Below are 21,387 nucleotides of genomic sequence, written 5' to 3' on the forward strand. Positions count from 1 at the left end.
TTTTTTGCTTTGTCAAGGTATAGTTCACCTTCAAAATGGTCATTTTAAACCTGTGTGATGTTTTTCTTTTGCAAAACACAAGAAAATGAAAATCAAATGGGTATGAAATGACAAAATTTTCATTTGGAAGGTCTTTCCAGGAACTTCATAATCCCTGTATCTGTGTTGATCTTTCACAGTTCAGCATTCTCTTCTGCTTTCTCTTGCAGTGCAGTGTCTGGAGATGACTACTAAGAGGAAGATCATCGGCCGCCTGGTGCCCTGTCGATGCTTCCGGGGAGAGGAGGAGGTCATCTCAGTGCTGGATTACTCCCACTGTAGCCTGCAGCAGGTCCCGAAGGAGATCTTTAGCTTCGAGCGCACACTAGAAGAGCTCTACCTGGATGCCAACCAGATTGAGGAGCTGCCTAAGGTAAGTTGTCAAGTGTCAACTTAAACATACATAATGTCTACACAACAGCAGCTCAGTCACCTCATCATCTACAGCATTAGTTGTAGAAATGAGCCTGAATGAATATTTATTTAAAAAACACCAAAATTAAAGCAAACCAAGCTTAAAGTGTTTTGTAATTGAACTGAAGTATATTAATATTATGTTGGTTTTCATTTCTGTTTTCGGTTAGGCTGTGTTTAATAACGTCTTTTATTAGCAGGACTATAATCAGGACCATGGACAGCTCCCACCGAGCATTCACGCCACTATAATTACAAATATGTGGACTTAAGATTTAGATGTACAGTAGGCAGATGGCAACATTTGATCAAACCAATAAAGTAAAATGAATTAAAATTCACTTTTGTACTCAATAGACAAAAATAAACTAATATGATTTTTTTACTAATCAGCATTCTATCCAATATATCAAAACACATCAGGATGTGTAATAGGGGCATGAAAATGTACAGCAAAACAAGACTGACCTACAGTATTTCTCATCTGTTTACAGCAACTCTTCAACTGTCAAGCACTCAAGAAGCTGAGCATGCCTGACAATGACCTCTCCAACCTGCCAACCACCATCGCTAGCCTTGTGAATCTGAAGGAGTTAGATATTAGTAAAAATGGTACATTTTATAGATCATTAACCTAAATACTATTTATTTAGATTAAGGGTTATCGCAGAAATCTATACAAATATACATACACAAAGTATAGAAGTATACACAGTGGTAAAATATACAAAGTGGTAAAAATGGATTGTATTATTTCAGGTATTCAAGAGTTTCCAGACAACATCAAGTGCTGTAAATGTCTATCAGTTGTGGAGGCCAGTGTAAATCCTATTGCCAAGTAAGTAAATCTGCCCACTTGTGTGTGTCCACCTGTGTATTTGTTCATAATTGTATTGATTTTCTTTATACATTTGATAAAAAATACACGTACAGTATAGTGTTGGTAGTTTATACAGTACTTGTGTATAAGTGTATATTAACTGTATATGAATGAATAGTGCATGAAGGGTATTCGAAGAGAATCTCCTTTTCGTAAGTATGACAAATGCATTTTTGAAGTTTAAATGTATTCATGTGGTCTCATAATTAATATAAGATCATAAAAATGTCATGCATAATCATTTTTAAAAAGTGCAAAATGCTCTTTTAGTTGCAGAATCACATGTTTCAACTTCACAAATATATTGTTGATGACCCTATTTCTAACTTTTGCCTGTTTCTTCCAACACCATTTCCTTCTAAATTTCCACCATAGGAAATTGTCTATTTTTCATTCATGGATTTGCTGTCATGTTGTTGTTTTTTCTCTTTATACTCTGTTTCACAAATAGAAACATTTTGTTTCAATCGTTTGCGACCCGGTTTCTCGAGATAAAAGTATTAAGGGCAAGCACATGCTGATATGCCAAATGCAAATGCCAAATATTTTCATAAGCCTCGTCTTTTTTGCTTGAAGAAATGCATAATTTAAACATAACCGAATTTAAAAGCAGATTTTTTCTTAAATACATGTAGTGCCACATAAATGAATCAAGCTCTCTCAAGGGGGAGATAAAGATGCATTTCTATATGCAATTGCCTTTTTTTTCTTCTTTTTTTCCTCGTTTTTGCACAATCTAAAAACCAAAATGTTGTAAAGATTTTGCCAAAGTTTATGATAAAGGATAACATCTAGTTGCCAGTGTATGGTCTCTGCAGAAGTCCCGCCCTCATATTATGATTAACTCTGCCCTCGAGTGCCTTTGTAACAGGCCAGCGAGTGTGAGAAGCTGTGCGAGTAAACCTCCCTGACCAAAAGAGGTTCTCAGATGCTAGAGGCTGCGGTCTTTAGCTTCCTTGTTAGAGCACCCGTCTCCCATGCTGGACCGACTCTGGTTCCAGGCCCACTCGGAGCGGGGCGAGTAGGACCAATTATTCATTCATAGAGATGCCAACAGAGCAGAAGTGTAGAGGGATTACAGATAGCTGTCACCACTCTAAAGTACTTAACGCTTATCAAATCTTAAGGGCATTGGCCTTTAAGAGGGTCTGATCACCTCTCTGTTCCCTCAGACTCCCAGATGGCTTCACCCAGCTCCTCAACTTGACACAGCTCTTCTTAAACGACGCCTTTCTTGAATACCTGCCTGCCAATTTTGGGAGGTAAGAGCTTCATCTAAGGGCTCCCTGTTTCGGCTCTGCTGGGGATTGTGAAACGGTTCTTTACCCATCTGGGTTCATATTTCCTTTGTTTAGTTTCTGTCGTAGTCTATTTTTAGACGTTAATTTGTATCCATGGCAAATAGTTACAAAGGCACAGGCTGCGAGTTGCCTGAAGCTTTCTTGAATGAATGAGGTTCTTGTACCTCATATTTGCTGTAATGATGAATGGTTTCATTTGCATAGGGAAAAAGTGGATTCACTTTTGTAATGCGACATTGTAGATTGCTGTTTTGTTTAGTTTTAGGCGGTTACATTTAGATTATAGCTTTAAGAAATGAATTACAACCTGTCTTTCAGATTGTCCAAATTACGAATCCTGGAGCTTCGTGAGAATCATCTGAAATCTATGCCAAAGTGAGTCACTTCCTGTTAATATATAGAATATGAATAATGTTTTAATCAATATGCCATCATGAATATGAATAATGGTTTTTTTCGAATAGATAAAGATAATATATACTGTACATGCGGAAGCAAGTTCCAAACAAACTGTTGTATCAGTTTTTTATATCCTTTTCTTTTTCTAGAAAGAATAATGATTTTAAATTATATTTGAGCCTTATCACCTGTACCGCCGTATAGTGTAAAATGTTGGCGGCACTTTTACATCTACAAAAGCGGCTGAGCACATAAGCAAATGTTGATGTCTGAATCTAATGCTGCTTCAAGTTATTGCATTTGTTTTGATTCAAAACTCTTATAGAAAAACTCTTCTCTGTAAAAGAATGGCATGTAGGTGTTATTTTGTTTGCCCCACGATATTCCATTTAGAAATAAGCCAGTGCAGCAGAGTCAGTGTAGCAGAGTATACAATGTAATTTGTCACGGCGTAGAAAGCCTCTGGACCCCTATAGAGAGAGACACATATTGCACATGGCGGTGTTTGCTCGCTGACTTGTTCAGATGTCCTGGTTCAAGACTATTTTTATCTGCCAGCAATAATACCACCTATCCTAGCTTTAAAACAAGACAGCATGATGTAATGTTTTCAGAATGGGCAGAAAGGTGTTTGTGCCATATAAACCATATTGAATATTTGTTATGATTACAAATATTTTGTTGAGACAGACAGACGTGAAATGACAATATAGCAGTTTGCTAAGATAAATGTAAATTAAATACAAACACATCCAAAATACCTTACCAGGTTTTAAGTGCTAGAGGTTTTAGCAGACTGCTGTGATCGGATATATTTTGAGGCAATCTTTATAATGGCACAACAATTTTGGCACGTCTGGATGTGTGCATCACTTGTCCATCATTTAATAATGAATAGAAAATGTACCATCCTTTAAAACAATATTTTTAACATCTGCTTTCGAGTAGTAGTGCCAAGTTGCAATGAAAATAAGATTGTTTTGTGAATAAAGCTTAATTTAAATAAAACAGAGGCGTGTTTGCAATGAAAAGAATAAGAGTTACAAAATATTTCATCACGTTTAGCATCTGTTTAAACTGTATTGTAGTGAATAAGATGCAGGTTTTTGCCCTGAAATGCCGCACACACATATGGTGCAAGCCTATTTAGCGAATTCCTCCACAATATCATCTCAGCTTTTTCATTTATGTCATCACAACATTTTCCTGTCCATGTGTGTTGATACGGTTTTCAGAGAACTCCATGCACAAACTGCATTTCTCTGTGATATTTTAAGATTTGAATTTTCTATTCTTGTCTTTTTGCAGGTCAATTCACAGGCTGTCACAACTGGAACGGTTAGACCTGGGAAGCAATGAATTTTCTGAACTGGTAAGAAAGACCAGCTTTCGTCACTGAGGCAGCTGTTAACTCGCTCATTCTTTGCCCAGCGTGGTTTTGGGCTTTAGCAGGGATTGGGAAGAGCTTGCCTCTGTAGCGAGAGTCTCTTGTCAGATCTCCTGTGCTGCACTGCGTTGGTTGCATCATGCAGCGATCCATTATTCATGAGTTGATTCGAACATGCAGCACTTGGCATGACAGAACGTTCACTCCTGAGCTGCATTTAATTGGCTCACCCAAGCTGGAGTAAACAACGGCAGGGAACATATCACATATATCCCTGTTAGCCTGCACTCACACCCAGCCTATAGCGGTTTCTTTCACTGCTTGATGCCAGCAACGTTTGGGTCCAAATCAATGTTCCAGATATCTGTGCAGAGACTTTAATGTGACTATATCGACTGTGGCTGTTGAATTCCAAAGCTGGCATTGTTAGGATTTCTTACAAAAATTGCATTGCTCTGTGAAAACAAGGATTTTTTAAGTTGTCGCTTTGACACGATGTGTAGCATCATTTAGTACGGCTGAACATTGAATAAGTGTTGTTAAAGGGACAGTTCACCCAAAGATTAAAGTTCTGTCATCGTTTACTCACCCTCGAGTTGTTCTAAATCTGTAAAAAAATCTTTGTTGAATATAAAGAAAGATATTTGGAAGAATGCTTGTAACAGTTCAAAAAAAATATGAATTTGAACAGTAATAATGTTGATTTATTTTATTTTATTCCAATAGATATCGCAATAATATTGTTATCGTGAATTAATTTGGCCACACTAACCATGTAGTGAAATATGAAATTGTGACTGTAACCTTCCTCTGAATCTCAATATCATGCACATTGTTTGAGGCTGAATATTACTCAGAAAATTGTTTTTCAACTTTAGCAGTGTCACACCCATTTGGAATATCCAGGGCACTTTGTCCTTGGGTGATGAAAAAATACATCGCATCGATGCTTCCAAAGGGAACAGATGGTTTGGCATGGCAGGAAGCGTGCTTTACTGCTCAAAGCCCTCAAGTAATAAGAGAACACCCATCAACACTTTCTGGTTCCGCTGTCTGGACTTTCAATCTGTGTGTCCCACTTCAGGATGGCTTTTGAAATAATGTTTGACCTTTCCTGTTGACTGCTCATCGGTGTTCGAGTAGTTCCGCCATGGTTGTCTTGGAATGGTCATAGGGGGATATTTCACCCCAAAATAACAAAACAACAATCATTTATTAACCCCAATGTCATTCTAAACTTGTATAATACAAAAGATATATTTTGAGAAATGTCATAGTGGTTTTGTGTCCATACAATGGAAAACAGTGGGGTCCAGTGTTTTTGTGGTTACCAACATCCTTCTTCTTTTGTGTTCTGCTGAAGAAAAAAGTCATAACGGTTTGGGACATCATAAGGGTGATCAATTTTGTCACAGGTCCCATGAAATCTAACAGCGGCCTTTTAATTTAAGCTCAGCATCCTAAAAGGCTATTTTCCGTGCAGCACTCTATTTCATTATCATACATCAGCCTCTTAGATGAAGAGAATAAGGCTTAATCTTTAGTAGAAAGAATCCTCAACTGCAGTGTTACTAAACGGCATTTTGACAGGATTTAAATGCATTGCATCATGTCAGGTAATCATATCTTCGCAGTTGCACAGCCTGAAAACAAGCATTAGTCTCATTTATTACAGCTCTGTTGATGTCACGTTAGTCTATTTTTTCTATCTTAAGGTACAGACATTCTCGCACAACGGAGCACTGAAGGCATGTGGCATTTGTCAGGGTATGTAAACCTGCGCTGTAGTGTTGGCAGATGCTGGCTGGTGTGACGCCCTGGGCAGCAAATAGTTTCTTAATTGAAGTCCTTGCTGTGCGGATCATGAAGGCACAGATGCAGCGGCTCAAAGGGAGAGAGATGCAGGGAACAACCATTAAGAATTGGCAGACACGTCTGCTACGCATAGAAGATTTGGACCTTAATAAACAGCTAATGTAAAATTCGTCATTTTACTGGAATGTTGAGGATTTGTCAGCTGAGGATTTATTAGAATAGTCATTGGTTTTATTGCCTTGTTATGTTTTTACTGAGTTTGAATGAGTTGAGGGATGCACGGCAACATGGTTTAATATCTGTATTCAAGTCATTTTTCTTGAATTAAATATTTTCTTTTTTTCGTCATCATTTAATCACATTATGAGTAACCCACATGACTTACTTTCTCCAGCCTGATCTCACAGAAATGTATAACTATTTTACGAGGTGACTAATGCATATACATTTGTATGATGTGAATCATACAGTTAGTAGAAAAAAAAAGCAATGTGGAACACAAGAGGAAAATTATTTTTCTGTATAATAAAAGGGAATGAGGCTGTACAGTAAGTGACTAACATCTTTTGTGTTCCATATGTGTTGGAAACAACACGAGAGTCAGCAAGTGATGACGTTTCATCATAGTAAAGTTTCATTCTTGGGTGAATCATACTTCGGAAATGTACTTTTATTACCATTTATTATGGAGCCAAAAAGAACTGAGAAACATAGAAAAAAAAAAAGATTTAAAAAATGCTTTTTTATTGATCAATAAAAATAACAAGTACAAGAATGTACAAGTATTTTGTACTATTATTATTGTTGTATCATTTTCGGAATGTAAAGCTGCTTTGCAACAATTAGATTGTGAAAAGCGCTACTGTATATAAATAAAATTGACTTGACAAGTTGTTCCACGAGACCTTGATTAAATTAATTTACTGTGTAATTCATTATAAAAGTACAAAATAAATAAATAAAAAACATTCATATATTGATTTTCTGTTGTGATTTTAAAAGAATATGTCACGCCCTTGTTGGTTCTGAAAACATTCTTTCATGTTACAGCCAGAAGTGCTGGAGCAGATCCATAGTTTAAAAGAGCTGTGGCTAGACAACAATTCATTACAAACCATACCAGGGGTAAGTACACGATACAGCCACTCTCAATCTATTTGCTATAATGCACTCTAAAAACATTTTTGTTTTTTTATTATATATTGCATAAATATTCAATTGATTTTTAAGTTGAAATTAACTCTAAAAGTTAAGGCAACCAGGTAACTTATTTTTTAAAGTTGAATCAACAAAAACCAGCATTTTTTTCAGTGTGTATATGTGTGCCATGATACTATAGTTTTGTTTTTATAATATCTGCTCTCTGTTGTTGTCTGTTCAAGTCAATTGGGAAATTGAGACAGCTGCGATATCTGGACTTGGCCAAGAACAGGATTGAGAGTCTAGATGCAGATATCTCTGGATGTGAGTCTTTAGAGGACCTTCTGCTCTCCTCCAACATGCTTCAACAGTTGCCTGATTCAATAGGTGAACTTTGTCTTTTTGCTCTTCCTGGAGTAATATTCAACTCTTTTTTATAGATAACTGAAGTATGGTTTGTCTATACAATCTCAACGCTCTTTTACAGGGAAGTTGAAAAAGTTGACGACATTAAAAGTTGATGACAACCAGCTCACCTCACTGCCTAACACCATTGGAAGGTTAGTAGCTCACTTACAGCTCGTCCAGTTATAAAAGACAAAATGATCAAGGCAGAACATATTTGACAAACTTCTTACATAGTTCAAAATCTCTGACCGTCCCTCTTTTTTAATGAACTTTTATCGAAATGTATTATTGTATAATTGAGAACATCAGTGCAATGTTGAATGATCACATTTCTATGACATTCTATGACATTGACATCTAACTGCAGCTCATAGTCTCAGTATTGGATTTCTCTCTGGACCGCCATCCAGGGTACAACAATAAAAATTCTGCAGCTGTACGACTGTCATCCTGGCAGTTTTTCTCACCTCAGCACTAAAGCAAATGCTGACTGTCAATGTCACTGTGACACTCTGCAATGTTAAAAATGACTTTAGCATTTGTGTCGAGTTGGGCTTAGTTAAAATGTCAAATGTTTTTTGTTCATGTCCCAACTTCGATTCAATACAATAAAGGCATAAAACAATCTCACTTTAAATTCCTTTCTCAAGCCAGGCAAATCCTTCGACGCAAATAGTTTGATCTCTTTTTATGTTGAACTTTAAAGATATTTTGTATGGAAAACCTGACGGGGAATTCTGGGAAGAGGCGTACTACGTGCACCAAAACCCACACTATCTTTTCTTTTAGAGGTCACGTTCTCTGCGATCTGCCTTTTTCATTTATCATAACGGTCACCACTACCTCATTCCTGTGATACTATTCTCCATGCATCTCTCTTCTTGGTTTGTCATTGCTCGGTTCTGTGTGTTGTGTTAACCAAACATGCATCTTAAATGGGCACCTCAGTGCACGTGGCAAAACCGGGTAAGTAGACCAGCAAGTGTTTGTATTCCCCACACGTCTGCCACAGCATGTTTATTTAGGCAAGGGCATACCTTTGCATCCATATCTGGCTTAAAGAGACACGATGAAAGCTATGCATATGGAGAGCCAGCTGGAGTGGTCTGCTTAAACAAATGTTGCACTAATGACCCTACTTAGCCTAACAAATGTACATTGACCCCTTCAAATTAAAGAAAAAATTGAATTAAAACACGATAGCAAAAGGTGCAAAGACATTACAGAGGTATGCAAGGAAAATGACTATTGTGGTTATGAATAAGGTGCAAGCTCCAAATGTAAAACTCAATTGGCTCAATAAACACTGTGGCATAGATCATTGTAAGTGTTATAAACTAACAACGGGTTTGCTTGAAGAAGCCGTATCTCATAGGCTAAGAGAACCACCAAAAAGTGTATAGCGGTGTAGTGTATTAAGTTCATCATTAACCCCTTGAACGTGTTCTTTGTTAATTCATACCTGTGTTCAGTGGAGATAACGGTTCAACGTAACATTCCCATTATCCATAACCAAAACTCATTTATTCGGTGTGATAAAGGATATGAGCCACTGACACTGTCTTAAATATTGTATATGGACATTTTAAACTTAAATGAGATATCTGAATGTGTCATCTTAAAGGAACAGTGCACCCAAAAATACAAATTCTATCAAAATGTACTCATCCTCATGTTTTACCAAACAAGTTTGCCTTTCTTTCCTCTGAGGTGATCAAATGTGACTTCATCTATTCTATATAATGTACGTAAATGGGGACTAGGGCTTTCAAGCTCAAGAATGACACAAGAAAGCACAATAAAAGTAGTTTATAGTAATTCTTATTTGCTATGCTCAACACATTGTTGCTAAACGCCATTGGGTTGAGTTGAAACACAAAAAGTCACAATAACCTGTCTTGTGGTCATTTTGAGCTACGTTTTTTATTTGGAAAAGAGAGCCCAGGATATTCACTGGAGGAAGAAAGTCATTCAGGTTTTGAACAACATGAGTAAGCGTTGCCAGAATCTTTCATTTTTGGGTAACCTTTCTCTTTAATTCTTTGCTCAAACTGTCGATAAGGAAATAACCCTAGACTTTAGAACTTTAAGTCTTTAAAGACTTCAAACGTTTCATTAAATTTATTCTGGGACAAAAAGGTCTTTAACTGTTAGCCTTAGAAAAGGTGTCACTTGATGTATACATTATATCATCTCATAATTTTTATTCAAGAGGATTTAAGTGACCTTGCATAACTGAACACTCCTCACCTGCTTTCTTTTTCATCTGCCAGTTTATCACTTTTAGAGGAGTTTGACTGTAGCTGTAATGAATTAGAATCCCTGCCTCCCACCATTGGCTACCTGCACAATCTTCGGACATTTGCAGCCGATGAAAACTTCTTGACTGAGCTGCCCAGGGAGGTAAGTAATAATGTTCTGAGACAGAAACAAACAATTAAAACTACGTCCTCTATATATTTTGCCCCAAAACAGCAAAGTCAGCCAAAATAGTCTTGCTGGAGTTTAAAACCAACTCTGTGGCACTGGCAAAACAGGGGCCATGGGTTTGATTCCCAAGAAACACGCAATATGAATAAATGTAAATATTTTCATCCATCACGTCTCTGCTGACTTTAAATCTTGGTTACTATGGCGATAGCTATATTCTCTTCCTTATGATGGGCCATTATGCCCTTGAACAAGAGCATACAGCACGGCCAGAATCTGTAAAGCCCAATGCTTGGCAATGTCTTGCTGACCTTCACGTACCTAACTGGCTGTATTGACAGATTACAAGAGTCATTTTACCTGAGATAATGCTGATATCCAACAAAAAAAAAGCTGACAAAATTGCACCTTACAAGAGCTATCATGTCCTGTCCTGTGCTGCAGATTGGAAACTGCAGGAATGTCACGGTCATGTCCTTGCGCTCCAATAAGCTGGAGTTTCTGCCTGATGAAATTGGACAGATGACAAAACTACGTGTTCTCAATCTGAGTGACAATAGGTAACACCTGATGTTCTTTTAGGTCTTTGATACACCCTCTGCACGCATTTAACAACAGACATTTATCGCACGCCAATATACAATCTTTTAATGAATAATATATGAGACGCATGAAAAAAGCTTCAAAGTGCCTCTTGAAACCTCTTAGGTTAGAAACACTCCTCATCTCTTTATCTAAAGCTTTGATGATGGTGTTTATTATTTTGTAGAATGCCATAGTAATGGGGCATGGCATTGGAAAAGTGCCCGGCATGCCCACGGGCTAATTAAGAAAGCTCTTTATGAGCTATGCGGACAGTTTTGATGCTCGGACTGTGATTTCCTACAAGCGGAGTAATTAAAGTTAACGAAGACTTAACACGCCTCACCATTAGAGTACCTGAGTTAATGGGCTATCTTAAGTGGACAGAATCACCTTAGGTCTTCACAACATTTTAACTACACCAAATTACCTCCTCCCAGTTGTCTCATTTGACTTTTTAAATTCATGTTTTGCCTTCTTATGATATGAAATTCTTTCTCTTGTTTTAGGTTAAAGAATCTTCCCTTCACGTTCGCTAAACTGAAGGATCTTGCTGCACTCTGGTTATCTGACAATCAGGTTGTTAAATGAAACTTGTTTTCGCCCATTGACTTTGCAAAAAAAAGGATTTGGGTATAATAAAAAATCTAATAAAAAGTGGAATCAACACAAAATAACTAGACCTTTGACTAGACCAACTGGTTTAAAGAGATTATCAAAGCACATAAAATAGTCCTATAGCGCTTTTCACAATTATGCATTGCTGCAAAGTAGCAAATACATTTTAGAACAAACATTTGAGTCTGTTATAAAAGGAAAAAATACAAAACTGGAAGATTATTAAATATATCAAATACATGGTTTTGTTAAATAGCACGTAGAATACATCACAGTAACTATATTTCAACATTCTTGACCATTACCAAATGTCTATTTATTTATTTGTTTGTTTATTTATTTATGTAAAACTGTTTTTGAAATGTGTGATTTGTGTCTTTATTTTAATGTAATTGGTTTCATATTTGTTATCTAATGTAATGACATTCAAACCTTCTTAGTGTGACATAAGTGACAAAATACTTTTCACAACCACTATATTTTTGTTAAATGTTTTAGTTAGTTTAAAGGGGTCATATGGCCATATAAGTTGGCCATGCATGTATTAGACACGTAAAATTACAAAAATTAAAGTGTCGGAACAAAAGATGCATTCTATCTAAAAGCGAATGCTCACCCAGACCTGCCTGAAACGCCTCGTGTAACCACACCCCCACAAATCTACGTCAGTTCGTGGTATGAGTTGACTAAGACCGCCCAAATGTATACGCAAGTAAAGTGGCCGTACCTGTCAGTACAATTGCTTTGGAACCTGATGTTCCAAATATGGTAAGAGGCGTTACATTTCCGTCACATGCTTGCAGTATTCGACCAATCACTATGCACTGGTTAACTGGCCAATCATAGCACACCTCGCTTTTCAGAGCGATGAGCTTTGTAAAAAATTTGCGCGTTTCAGAGAGGCGGGGCAAAGAGGAGATACAAACATGCACGGTATGTGGAAAATACAGCGTTTTTTAACCTTAAATCGTGTATACACATTGCATTACATCTAAATCAAACGATAATATTCGTTTTAGCCGTGTCATATGACCCCTTTAATTTATTATAATGTCCTATTTTTATTTATCTATTATTATTATTTTTTTTAATTATAAACTATGTAAAGTTGCTTTGCAACAATTTAAACTGTGAAAGTGCTACATAAATAAAATTGCTTTGAATTAAAAATCCAGTTATAAATGTAACACTATAAAATGTGGTATTAGTATTTGTTTCTGACATTCTGTTTCTGTGCTTCAGTCCAAGGCCCTTATCCCCCTCCAAACAGAGGCCCACCCTGAGACCAAACAGAGAGTCCTCACCAACTACATGTTTCCTCAGCAGCCCCGGCACGATGAGGGTGAGAGTATATCAACCGTTTCCCATTTCTTCTCAGATTGTTATTTTACTGGATTAAAACGTGAGATGGACGTGTGCTTTCGTGGCTGCAGATTACCAGTCTGACAGTGACAGCTTTAATCCAACCCTCTGGGAGGAGCAGAGACAGCAGAGGATGACTGTGGCATTTGAGTTCGAGGATAAAAAGGAGGAGGAGGACAACTCAGGAAAAGTGAAGGTACAGTACACAGTGCATGTGATACTCACTTGTACTCAACCTCATATACAGTATACTTCAACTTGGTGCTCTTTATGGTCCCAGAGGTTGATTTAAATTCTTTGTTATACCAAGGTAGAATTTCAGTCTTACAATATGAACATCTCAGTTAAAATGATTATCATAATTATTGTAACAGTGTGTTCTGGTCCTCAAATCTGATTGGACGAAATTAGTTCTAAGAGTGCCGAAGTAGGATGGAAACACTTTGCTGTTTTTTATCACTTTATCAGTATCATCTCAAGGGTTACTTTTGCAAAGTTATTGATTTTCTCAGTGGACATGTCACAGCAGATGAAAGTATTCACACTCACTCAATCGCTCTTTCTCTCACACACACATTCCTTGTTACTTCAGTATCTTCACAGAAACAGTCTCAACAGTCGTCATTGCTAGTCCTCAGTCGACAGCACCAAAAGTTGAAGAAACACTCATGCAAATACACTCATATCCCCACTTGAACTCAACTTGCAGCTTAATGGGCCCTTAGGGTTTTTGTGGATGTTAAAGGTTCTCTATGCGCAGTGGTTTTTAAACTGGGGGGGGCTCAAGATGTATCCGGGGAGCACCTTTTTTCCTCCAAAAGAATTGATGTTCCAGTATTGTATAATTGTATGTTTTGGGTTCAATTAAAATGTTTAAGATCATAAGGCTTTATTTGGGGGGCCAAGAAGCAACGCACCCTACACAAAGGTGGCCTTACAATGAAAAAGTTTGAAAACCACTGCTCTATGGAACCATACAGCCAGATGAAGAACCTTTAAGGAACCTCTATTTTTTGTATAGTGCTAAAACATTTGTTAACAGGCTCTAAATCTTAAGATAATTTTGGATGAAATATGATTGGATATTTTAAAATATATTGAAATATTTTCTGAATACGTTTGTGGCGCAAATGTACTGTACATACTGTATACAGATTTTAAAGATCAGTATTTCGTACCGCATAATACTGTATATCACTTTGATTTAAATAAACTTTTTAGTAAAGAAATGTATATAAAGATGTAGATGTAACACACATCTGTTTTCATAAAACACATCATCGCTGTTCTTCCAAAACCTTGCTGTTTTCCGGGAAATGAAACTAAAACACTGTACTTTTTAAATGATGAAATACTGGGTTGTCAAGCACTTTTTAATACTTTTTGTTAGTTAGATATTTGCAAAGCCCAGTGACAAACATAAAGGGTGACTTATAATAATGATTTATGGCAAGAGATAAAAATCCCTAAAGGTCTCAGGAAAGCAGCAACATACTTATTAATGCTTAGTAATAAAAATGATTACATTCTACTTGTTAAAGAAAAAAATCTGGTCATTTCAGAGCAACAGTGTGTCTCTTCTGTGCTTTATCAACACGCAGCAATACGCTGCGGAAATCAGATTCCCCTCGACAAAATCAAATCACAAGTAGTAACAGGAGATGCAGTTAAGATCCATGTCAATACTTTGAGGTCTAAATGTGTCTCAGCTGACCACTTGTGATAGTTATCCAAGAGCATTGTAAATACTGTGTTTGTGGTTATCTGTCATAAATAAAGAAAATACCTTTTAAGCAGATCAGAACAGATCATATTGCTGCATCATGAACTAAATCCACTCCTGTCTGGCTCTGCAGGTTGAGATTAATCTCAAGCGCTATCCCACCCCTTACCCAGAAGACCTGAAGAACATGGTAAAGTCAGTGCAGAACCTAGTGGGTAAAACCACTCACCCCCTCAACACTGAAAAATGTTCTTCGGGGACCAATATGGAGCTTCACAGTCAAGACAAGTATGAACACAAGTGGCCAATTGCTCCTAAGGAGGTAATGCTTCATGCTTATTTGATCTCATCGCTAACCTGGGTTCATAATGTATGTCAATTTAATTTGGCTCCAAGTGAAGAATTACAGTTCATTCTTTTAGAAGTCATTTTATCTTCTTTTCAGCTGACGGAACGAGAGGTGAAAGACTTCTCAAAACCACAGATTTGCGATCAAGGTGCCATTCTTAACACAGCCATTGACATCCCAAATCGCAAAGACAAAGAAGATCTGACTGAGAGTTCAGAAGTATGACAGTTTTTCTATATTAATTTTATCACAAATGCTCTACATGAAAAAAAACCAATATACAGTAGTTTTGTCCTTTAAAGGATGGCAAAGCAATGTCTTGAGGTTGGCCAAGTCACACTCCCCTTTATCTTTCATATACAAGTTATTGTAAATAGAAAAACACATATGGGAAGTCATTTTTGAATTATTTGGACATGAATATGCGTTTTTTATATTTATATTGTTATAAATATATTGTTATATATTATTTCTTTCTATTTGCATCATTGGACAATATGGTGGTGGGTTTTTTTTATGAATGGAGAGTTGTGTTACGTAAAGGGTGTTTGCTAAAGGTTAGCTGGGCCTGGGAAGATGAAATACATAAAGATCAGTGGAAATGTTTCATCTCTCAGAGGCAGTAACCGCCTCCTAGACGCAGCTAGATCTACAATGTTGCTTAGGATACAGGATAATGATGAAGTCATTACCTTTGCCAATGAATATTAGGACAGGGCTGCTATAGTAGTCATGAATGTAACATTATTGTCACAATATATTTGCAGTAGGCTTAACTTTGATCGCTTATACCACAGAATTATTAAATTAATGTTTATGGGTCAAAGACAATAGGACGTATAAAAGAAAAATGCCGAAAATCCAGTTTAAAACATATTTCCGTGCATTCATGCTGCTATTAAAAATAATTAGATTAAAAAATATATTTTAAAAATATTTCATTTTTTACAAAAATGTAATTACAAAATGTTATGTTTTTTTACATCAAGTCAAAAGCAAAAAAAAAAGTTTTCTGCATCTTGATGGTGAGCATTCACCAATTAATTTATTTGATTTTACTTTATTCCATTTATAAAAAGTTCAAAACGTTATTTCTACAAAAACCTAATTATCTTGACACACAAACGATCCTTGTTTGTAGCTATCTGTATGTTGTTTACACAGACTTGAATTTACACACTGACTTTAATATAATGGACAGTTTTTCCAAATAAAACTTTATGGTTATAATTACTTTAAAACAATATTGCTTCACCACCAATTAAAAATAATAATAATGTAGTTTTATAGTTATAATAGTAATAGTAATAAAAGTAATAATCATGAATAAACACAGATGCAAAATTAAAAATAATAACTTTATTGGAAAAGTGTAATAAAATGTTCTTGTATGAATTTTGTTTTTTTGTCTATTTTTTATATTGTATTCAACTAAAAAAAGAGCGCCAGGGCAGCGACCCATATCTACGAAAAATACAACTTTATAAGGATTAGGGGAATAGAATGATTAAAAATGATCTGGGCCTACAACATATTTACATTGCTCTGTAGGCTGTTTTACTCACACTCACTTTTATCCTATAGCACTCCAAAGAATACAGCAAAAAAAGTGTAAATATTTCTATTTTTTACATTTAATTATTTAGCGGACGTTTTATCAAAAGCAACTTACTGTACAAAAGAGAAAGCATTTAACATTTTGTCTAAGAAGACAAGAATAAGCAAAGTCTGCAAAGCTTAGTTTACAGTAGTAATAGAATTAAAGGAAACAAAAGTAAAGGTCAATCTGAAATGCCAAATACACTCAGTGGATCTATTAAAGGTTCCAATATGAATTCATGAAATTAATTAAAAAAATAAAACGTTTTAGTGAAACAAACTACAGGCTTCTGTAAACTACACTGAAAAGACACAATCGCAACTATGTTCATATCCATTCATTGATGCCAGGCTTTTCCTATGTTTGCAGTAGTTCTTTGTTTAAAATAGCTTGGTGTATTGTGTTCATCGCAGCTTAGCCTCACACTGCTTTCCCCCATGGTCTCAGAGACCCCCCAGCTAAACTCACTCTGGATCTAAACATTATTAACATTAGGGTTATTGGGACCTTGGGAGTACCAGTGCCATAAACTTCATGTTCTTGCACATTCTTTTGTTTCTAGACCATGAGAATCCATTTTTGTTTGTTTGTTTGTATATATGTATGTATGTTTGTTTTGCTTAGATTTCTTTACATCGCGTCGTTCCCAAGCCGCAACAGCCAGAGAATACGAGCCTGGCCGTTTCTTCCTCTTCCTGTTTCTGCCTCATAGTAAGTGGCTGAGAGACAGCAGAAAATCAGCTGAACATGAGGGGTGGCTCATTTCAACCGCCTTCAAAGCAAATTTTCTCAAGCACCACCATTGTGGGTGAAACGTTTGTTAGTCAGATGTTTGTTTCAGAAAATAAGGTCAAGTTAGATTTTGCAATTTAAAAACAGCCCAACCTTAATTGAGTTCTCTGTGTTTTTTAATTGAAGTATCAACTTTGTTTCAGACTTTTCTCATATAAAAGAGTGCAAAGCTGTACAACTGATGTAATGTAAATAATCTGGTTCTTTTTTTATTTTGAAATCTCTTTAGTATCTTTAGTAGCTAAATCTGAGCATAGTGTGAGATGTTAAGATCCTGAAGCTCCAAATGACAGATGTGAGATCAATAGCTCTCATTGCTTTCAGAAGAAAGAGTTGAGATTTTTTTCATTTCTGTGATGTGAAACATCAGTTCCATCAGTTTCCACTAAAACAGCACGTACAGTACATCAAATGGCCCATCAGGCTGAATTTTGTTAACAGCTCACGTAATATATGAAAGCATCAGCCTGCCTCAAAATGTACGCTTTCACAATGAAAACAGTACAATATTTTATTGACAAGTGGTGAGGGAGCAATAATGGGGAAAAAAGATGATGGCAGAAAGGAGAAGTGGTGGTTTTATAAAACAGAGACATTGTTCTGCGAGTTCCCTTTTGCTCTGGTGCCGGTTGTGTGAGCCAGCCTGCTGATGTACAGTCAGGTCTGAGAGGTGTGAGTTTTGCTTTAGACAGCTGCTGAGAGGTGGAAGCTACTGATTTGCTCCTGTGGGATTTGACTAGACACGCTGGGACAAGGCATGTGAATCATAACAGTCTGTATATTACTAATGATGAATCTCAACTTGATGTTGAGGTGTGAGATCACACTCTGCTACTCCTAATACATTTCTCAGCTTCAGTTTGGTTTAACTTTGAAGTCATATCAGGCCAGCGTTTGTGTTTCATAACCATAACTGTCACTGTAAGATAATAAATGGTAGGACAATGCTTAAACATTCTGACTTTGTGTATATACTTCTGAATTTTAACAATGTCGTTTTTTTTTCAAAGCAGGTTTCATATTCTGACTAGGGGAGTTTTTTGTCCAGTAGGCCGAAATATTTATATATCTTGCACTATATTGTACATTCAAGCTTTTGATAATTGATCAACTAAAATCTTTGCAATTTTAATAGACAACATTTGTCAATAAAACTGGGGATTTTGACATAGAAAATACTTGATGTGACTTCAAATTGGAATACAAAGATCACACAATATGTTTTAGTACTATCAGTTTGTGTAATTCAGTCAGGCTTGGTATTTAAATAAAATATAGAAATAGCAGGAAAACCCTCACCCCACTCCCCTTTGTGTCTGGTTTCTCGGTTATTTTGTGTAAATTGTATTTTACTGAAAACTTGACGCTTGTTCTTCCAGGACTCCATGGGAGGCTCCCCTAATGATATCCGAATATCTGACATGAGGCCGACTCTGGTGGAGCCGGCAATGTACAAGCCAAAGGTTGTGTTACTGGGCAAGGAAAAAAAAGGTCAGTGAGACAAAGCCTATAGAAGTTAAACTCTTAACTCTTGAAAATTGATTTTTCTAGGCTTGTCTCTGTCTTTTGGTGTTTTGCTTATCAGCTTTATCAGGGCACAATGTTAAAGTGGTAGTTTGAACAAAAATGCTAATTCTTCCAATTTGTTCTTTTTAAGTGAACTGTCTCTTTAAGTGATATTCGCAGTTTACAGGTTTTGTGTGTGTGTGTGTGTGTGTGTGTGTGTGTGTGTGTGCGTGCGTGCGTGCGTGCGTGCGTGCGTGCGTGTGTGTGTGTGTTTAAAATAAAAGTAAAAGCGTACTGAAAATGCTGTCTTGTAGTACCAATTTATTGTGCAATGTAATAAGCAATTAAACACTATAGAATAATTAAGTATTACTAGAAGCACAATATTTGGGGTTTATGCTATGACAAAAATAGAGTCCTTGTTTGAGCATATGACCCATTTAAAACCCTTTTTTGAATTGTATTTAGAGTCCACAGATGAATCTGAGGTGGAGAAAATGCATTGCATGAACAACAGCGGCTCATCTGCCACTTATTCAGACTACTCACCGTCCCAGGGATCATCTGGCTCCTCCAACCCACCCGGAAATGTCAGTAACATGCAGAGCGCTGGGAAAGAGGGCCAGACACAGACTCACTGGACCAACAGGTTAGTATCCGTGATTATTGCCAGAGTTCATTTATATCAATTAATATTAATCGGTTCATCAATATGGATTAATGTAGTTGTCCAGTTTATTGATATTTGGGTGGCCAAAAACTTATTTTATATCTGAGGTGTATTAAACTAGAGGCTTGCAGGAATTAGATTAATATCTCTGCCTATTATTCAAACTAAGAATCTTTTTCAGATTCTGATCTCAGATCTCTTTAATGTCTTGATTGTGTTGCAGTGATGAGATTAGATAGAAAGAAAATGTGCATATAAAGATATTTCTCCCACCCAGAAATTTCAAATACAGTATGCATCTATTTATGCATCTGTTTTTATTCCCAAATTGATACTTGAATGATACTTTATTGTTTTATGTAAATACAGAATTTGATTGCGGTATATCTTTATGTGGTTCTTTAGATTCAGCTCTGTTTTAGACCAAATCTCAGGGACACAGAAACAAGCATCTCTTCACAAGTACAGTATGACATCATTTTAAATGTCCAGTTTCCATGGATACATTGATATGAAAGCTGAAACACTACAGAGCTACTTTACAGAAACGTCTGTCAGTTTTCTCTAGTAAAAGTTTATTATAATTGGATCTGATAATTAGTCAGCTACTTAAACTCAGACTGTGCCAACTGTGGCTTGGCTCATGAATATTAAATCTATTTTTTACTTTTTTTCTCTGAATGTGGCTTATCTGAATATTTGGAATTGTTTGGTGTATCACAATGTGGTTATGTTCTAACTGATTTGCTAAAAAGCTAACAATTAGTAGGGGATTAACCAAAGAAGGAGTACCATTTACTACTTGCTTATCTATTCCACACACTGTTGAAAGACCATCTAATGGAGGCATTTTTTATGAATTGTTAGTTGTTTATACATTTCTCCTAAAACCTTTTCCTTAAAACCTAAATTATCATATTGTATAGTTCATACTGTACTGTTCAAGTGACTAAATGTATATCTTTTCATTAATTAAAGGTCTAATGTGTAATTTTTTGGAGGATCTATTGACAGAAATGCAATATAATATAAGAAATGCAATATAATATACATACCTATGTCTTCAGAGGTGTATAAAGACCTTACATAATGAAGCATTATGTTTTTATTACCTTAGTATGAGCTATTTCTATCTACATGCACCGCGGGTCCCCTTGCATGGAATTCGCCATGTTGTTTCTACAGTAGCCTTAAACGGACCAACTGCTCCACAGATCGCGATTCGCAAATACGTTATCTCCTTTGGCAGAGAAGCGAAAATGTGGCAACATCTTTGTCCTGTGAGAGCCACCGTAATGATTTGAAAGGGAGGGGGAGTGAGCCGTTGGTTGCAATTCACAACCTCACCACTAGAAGCTGCTAAATTTCATATACATAACATTTACATTTATGCATTTGGCAGACGCTTTTATCCAAAGCGACTTACATTGCATTGTACTATACATTTTTTGTTTCTGACTGTGCAATCCCCTGGGATCGAAACCCATGGCCTTGGCATTACTAGCGCCATGCTCTTACCACTGAGCCACAGGAAAGCATAAAGGGAATTCTAGATTTATATATTTCTTGCGGTCATGTTTAATAAAGTACAACTGGAAATCTATCTCTGTTGCTCTCTGAAAATCTTGTTACATTAGTACATCATACTGTTAAAGAACCTCAAAGAATCACTAGCCTACTTGCTTATGTTGCAGATGTACAATATTACATAAGCAAAATTTGTATAAACATTAGAAATCTGTTTAATAAGCATAGCTGTTCAACCACAGGGATATTGCTTAATCTCTAATACAAGTCTTAATCTCAGCACTTTATGTAATTTAAGCATAAATTAGAGGACGTATATTAAGAGATGTGGAGGCACAGCAAAATGTAATTTGCAATGTTTGGTCCCCAGCACCGCACGATTGAATAAAATTTGAATGCATCAGCTAAAACACATACAGTAATACAAAGAGCAAAGAGTTCATTG

At 36.3% G+C, this 21,387-nt stretch overlaps 1 protein-coding gene across 16 annotated transcripts in view; it reads left to right on the top strand.

Annotated features, from left to right (window-relative positions):
* lrrc7 (leucine rich repeat containing 7) overlaps positions 1-21,387 on the top strand; it is an 89,597-nt gene that overhangs the window by 57,316 nt on the left and 10,894 nt on the right. For 11 of the 16 annotated variants that reach the window (XM_057338527.1, XM_057338528.1, XM_057338526.1 and 8 more), the window contains 20 exons: positions 210-412; positions 948-1,065; positions 1,213-1,291; positions 2,506-2,595; positions 2,953-3,009; positions 4,342-4,405; positions 7,286-7,360; positions 7,618-7,762; positions 7,863-7,935; positions 8,732-8,749; positions 10,057-10,186; positions 10,658-10,773; positions 11,305-11,374; positions 12,656-12,755; positions 12,847-12,971; positions 14,632-14,820; positions 14,944-15,066; positions 17,072-17,158; positions 18,619-18,730; positions 19,214-19,394. In XM_057338527.1, the coding sequence (XP_057194510.1) occupies positions 224-412; positions 948-1,065; positions 1,213-1,291; positions 2,506-2,595; positions 2,953-3,009; positions 4,342-4,405; positions 7,286-7,360; positions 7,618-7,762; positions 7,863-7,935; positions 8,732-8,749; positions 10,057-10,186; positions 10,658-10,773; positions 11,305-11,374; positions 12,656-12,755; positions 12,847-12,971; positions 14,632-14,820; positions 14,944-15,066; positions 17,072-17,158; positions 18,619-18,730; positions 19,214-19,394 (2,141 nt within the window). In that variant the 5' untranslated portion in view covers positions 210-223. The remainder of the gene's footprint in view (positions 1-209; positions 413-947; positions 1,066-1,212; positions 1,292-2,505; positions 2,596-2,952; positions 3,010-4,341; positions 4,406-7,285; positions 7,361-7,617; positions 7,763-7,862; positions 7,936-8,731; positions 8,750-10,056; positions 10,187-10,657; positions 10,774-11,304; positions 11,375-12,655; positions 12,756-12,846; positions 12,972-14,631; positions 14,821-14,943; positions 15,067-17,071; positions 17,159-18,618; positions 18,731-19,213; positions 19,395-21,387) is intronic. The other 5 variants (XM_057338524.1, XM_057338537.1, XM_057338539.1 and 2 more) reach the window with 2 other exon arrangements.

The sequence above is a fragment of the Triplophysa rosa genome, linkage group LG7, assembly GCF_024868665.1.
Source record: "Triplophysa rosa linkage group LG7, Trosa_1v2, whole genome shotgun sequence".
Taxonomy (NCBI): domain Eukaryota; kingdom Metazoa; phylum Chordata; class Actinopteri; order Cypriniformes; family Nemacheilidae; genus Triplophysa; species Triplophysa rosa.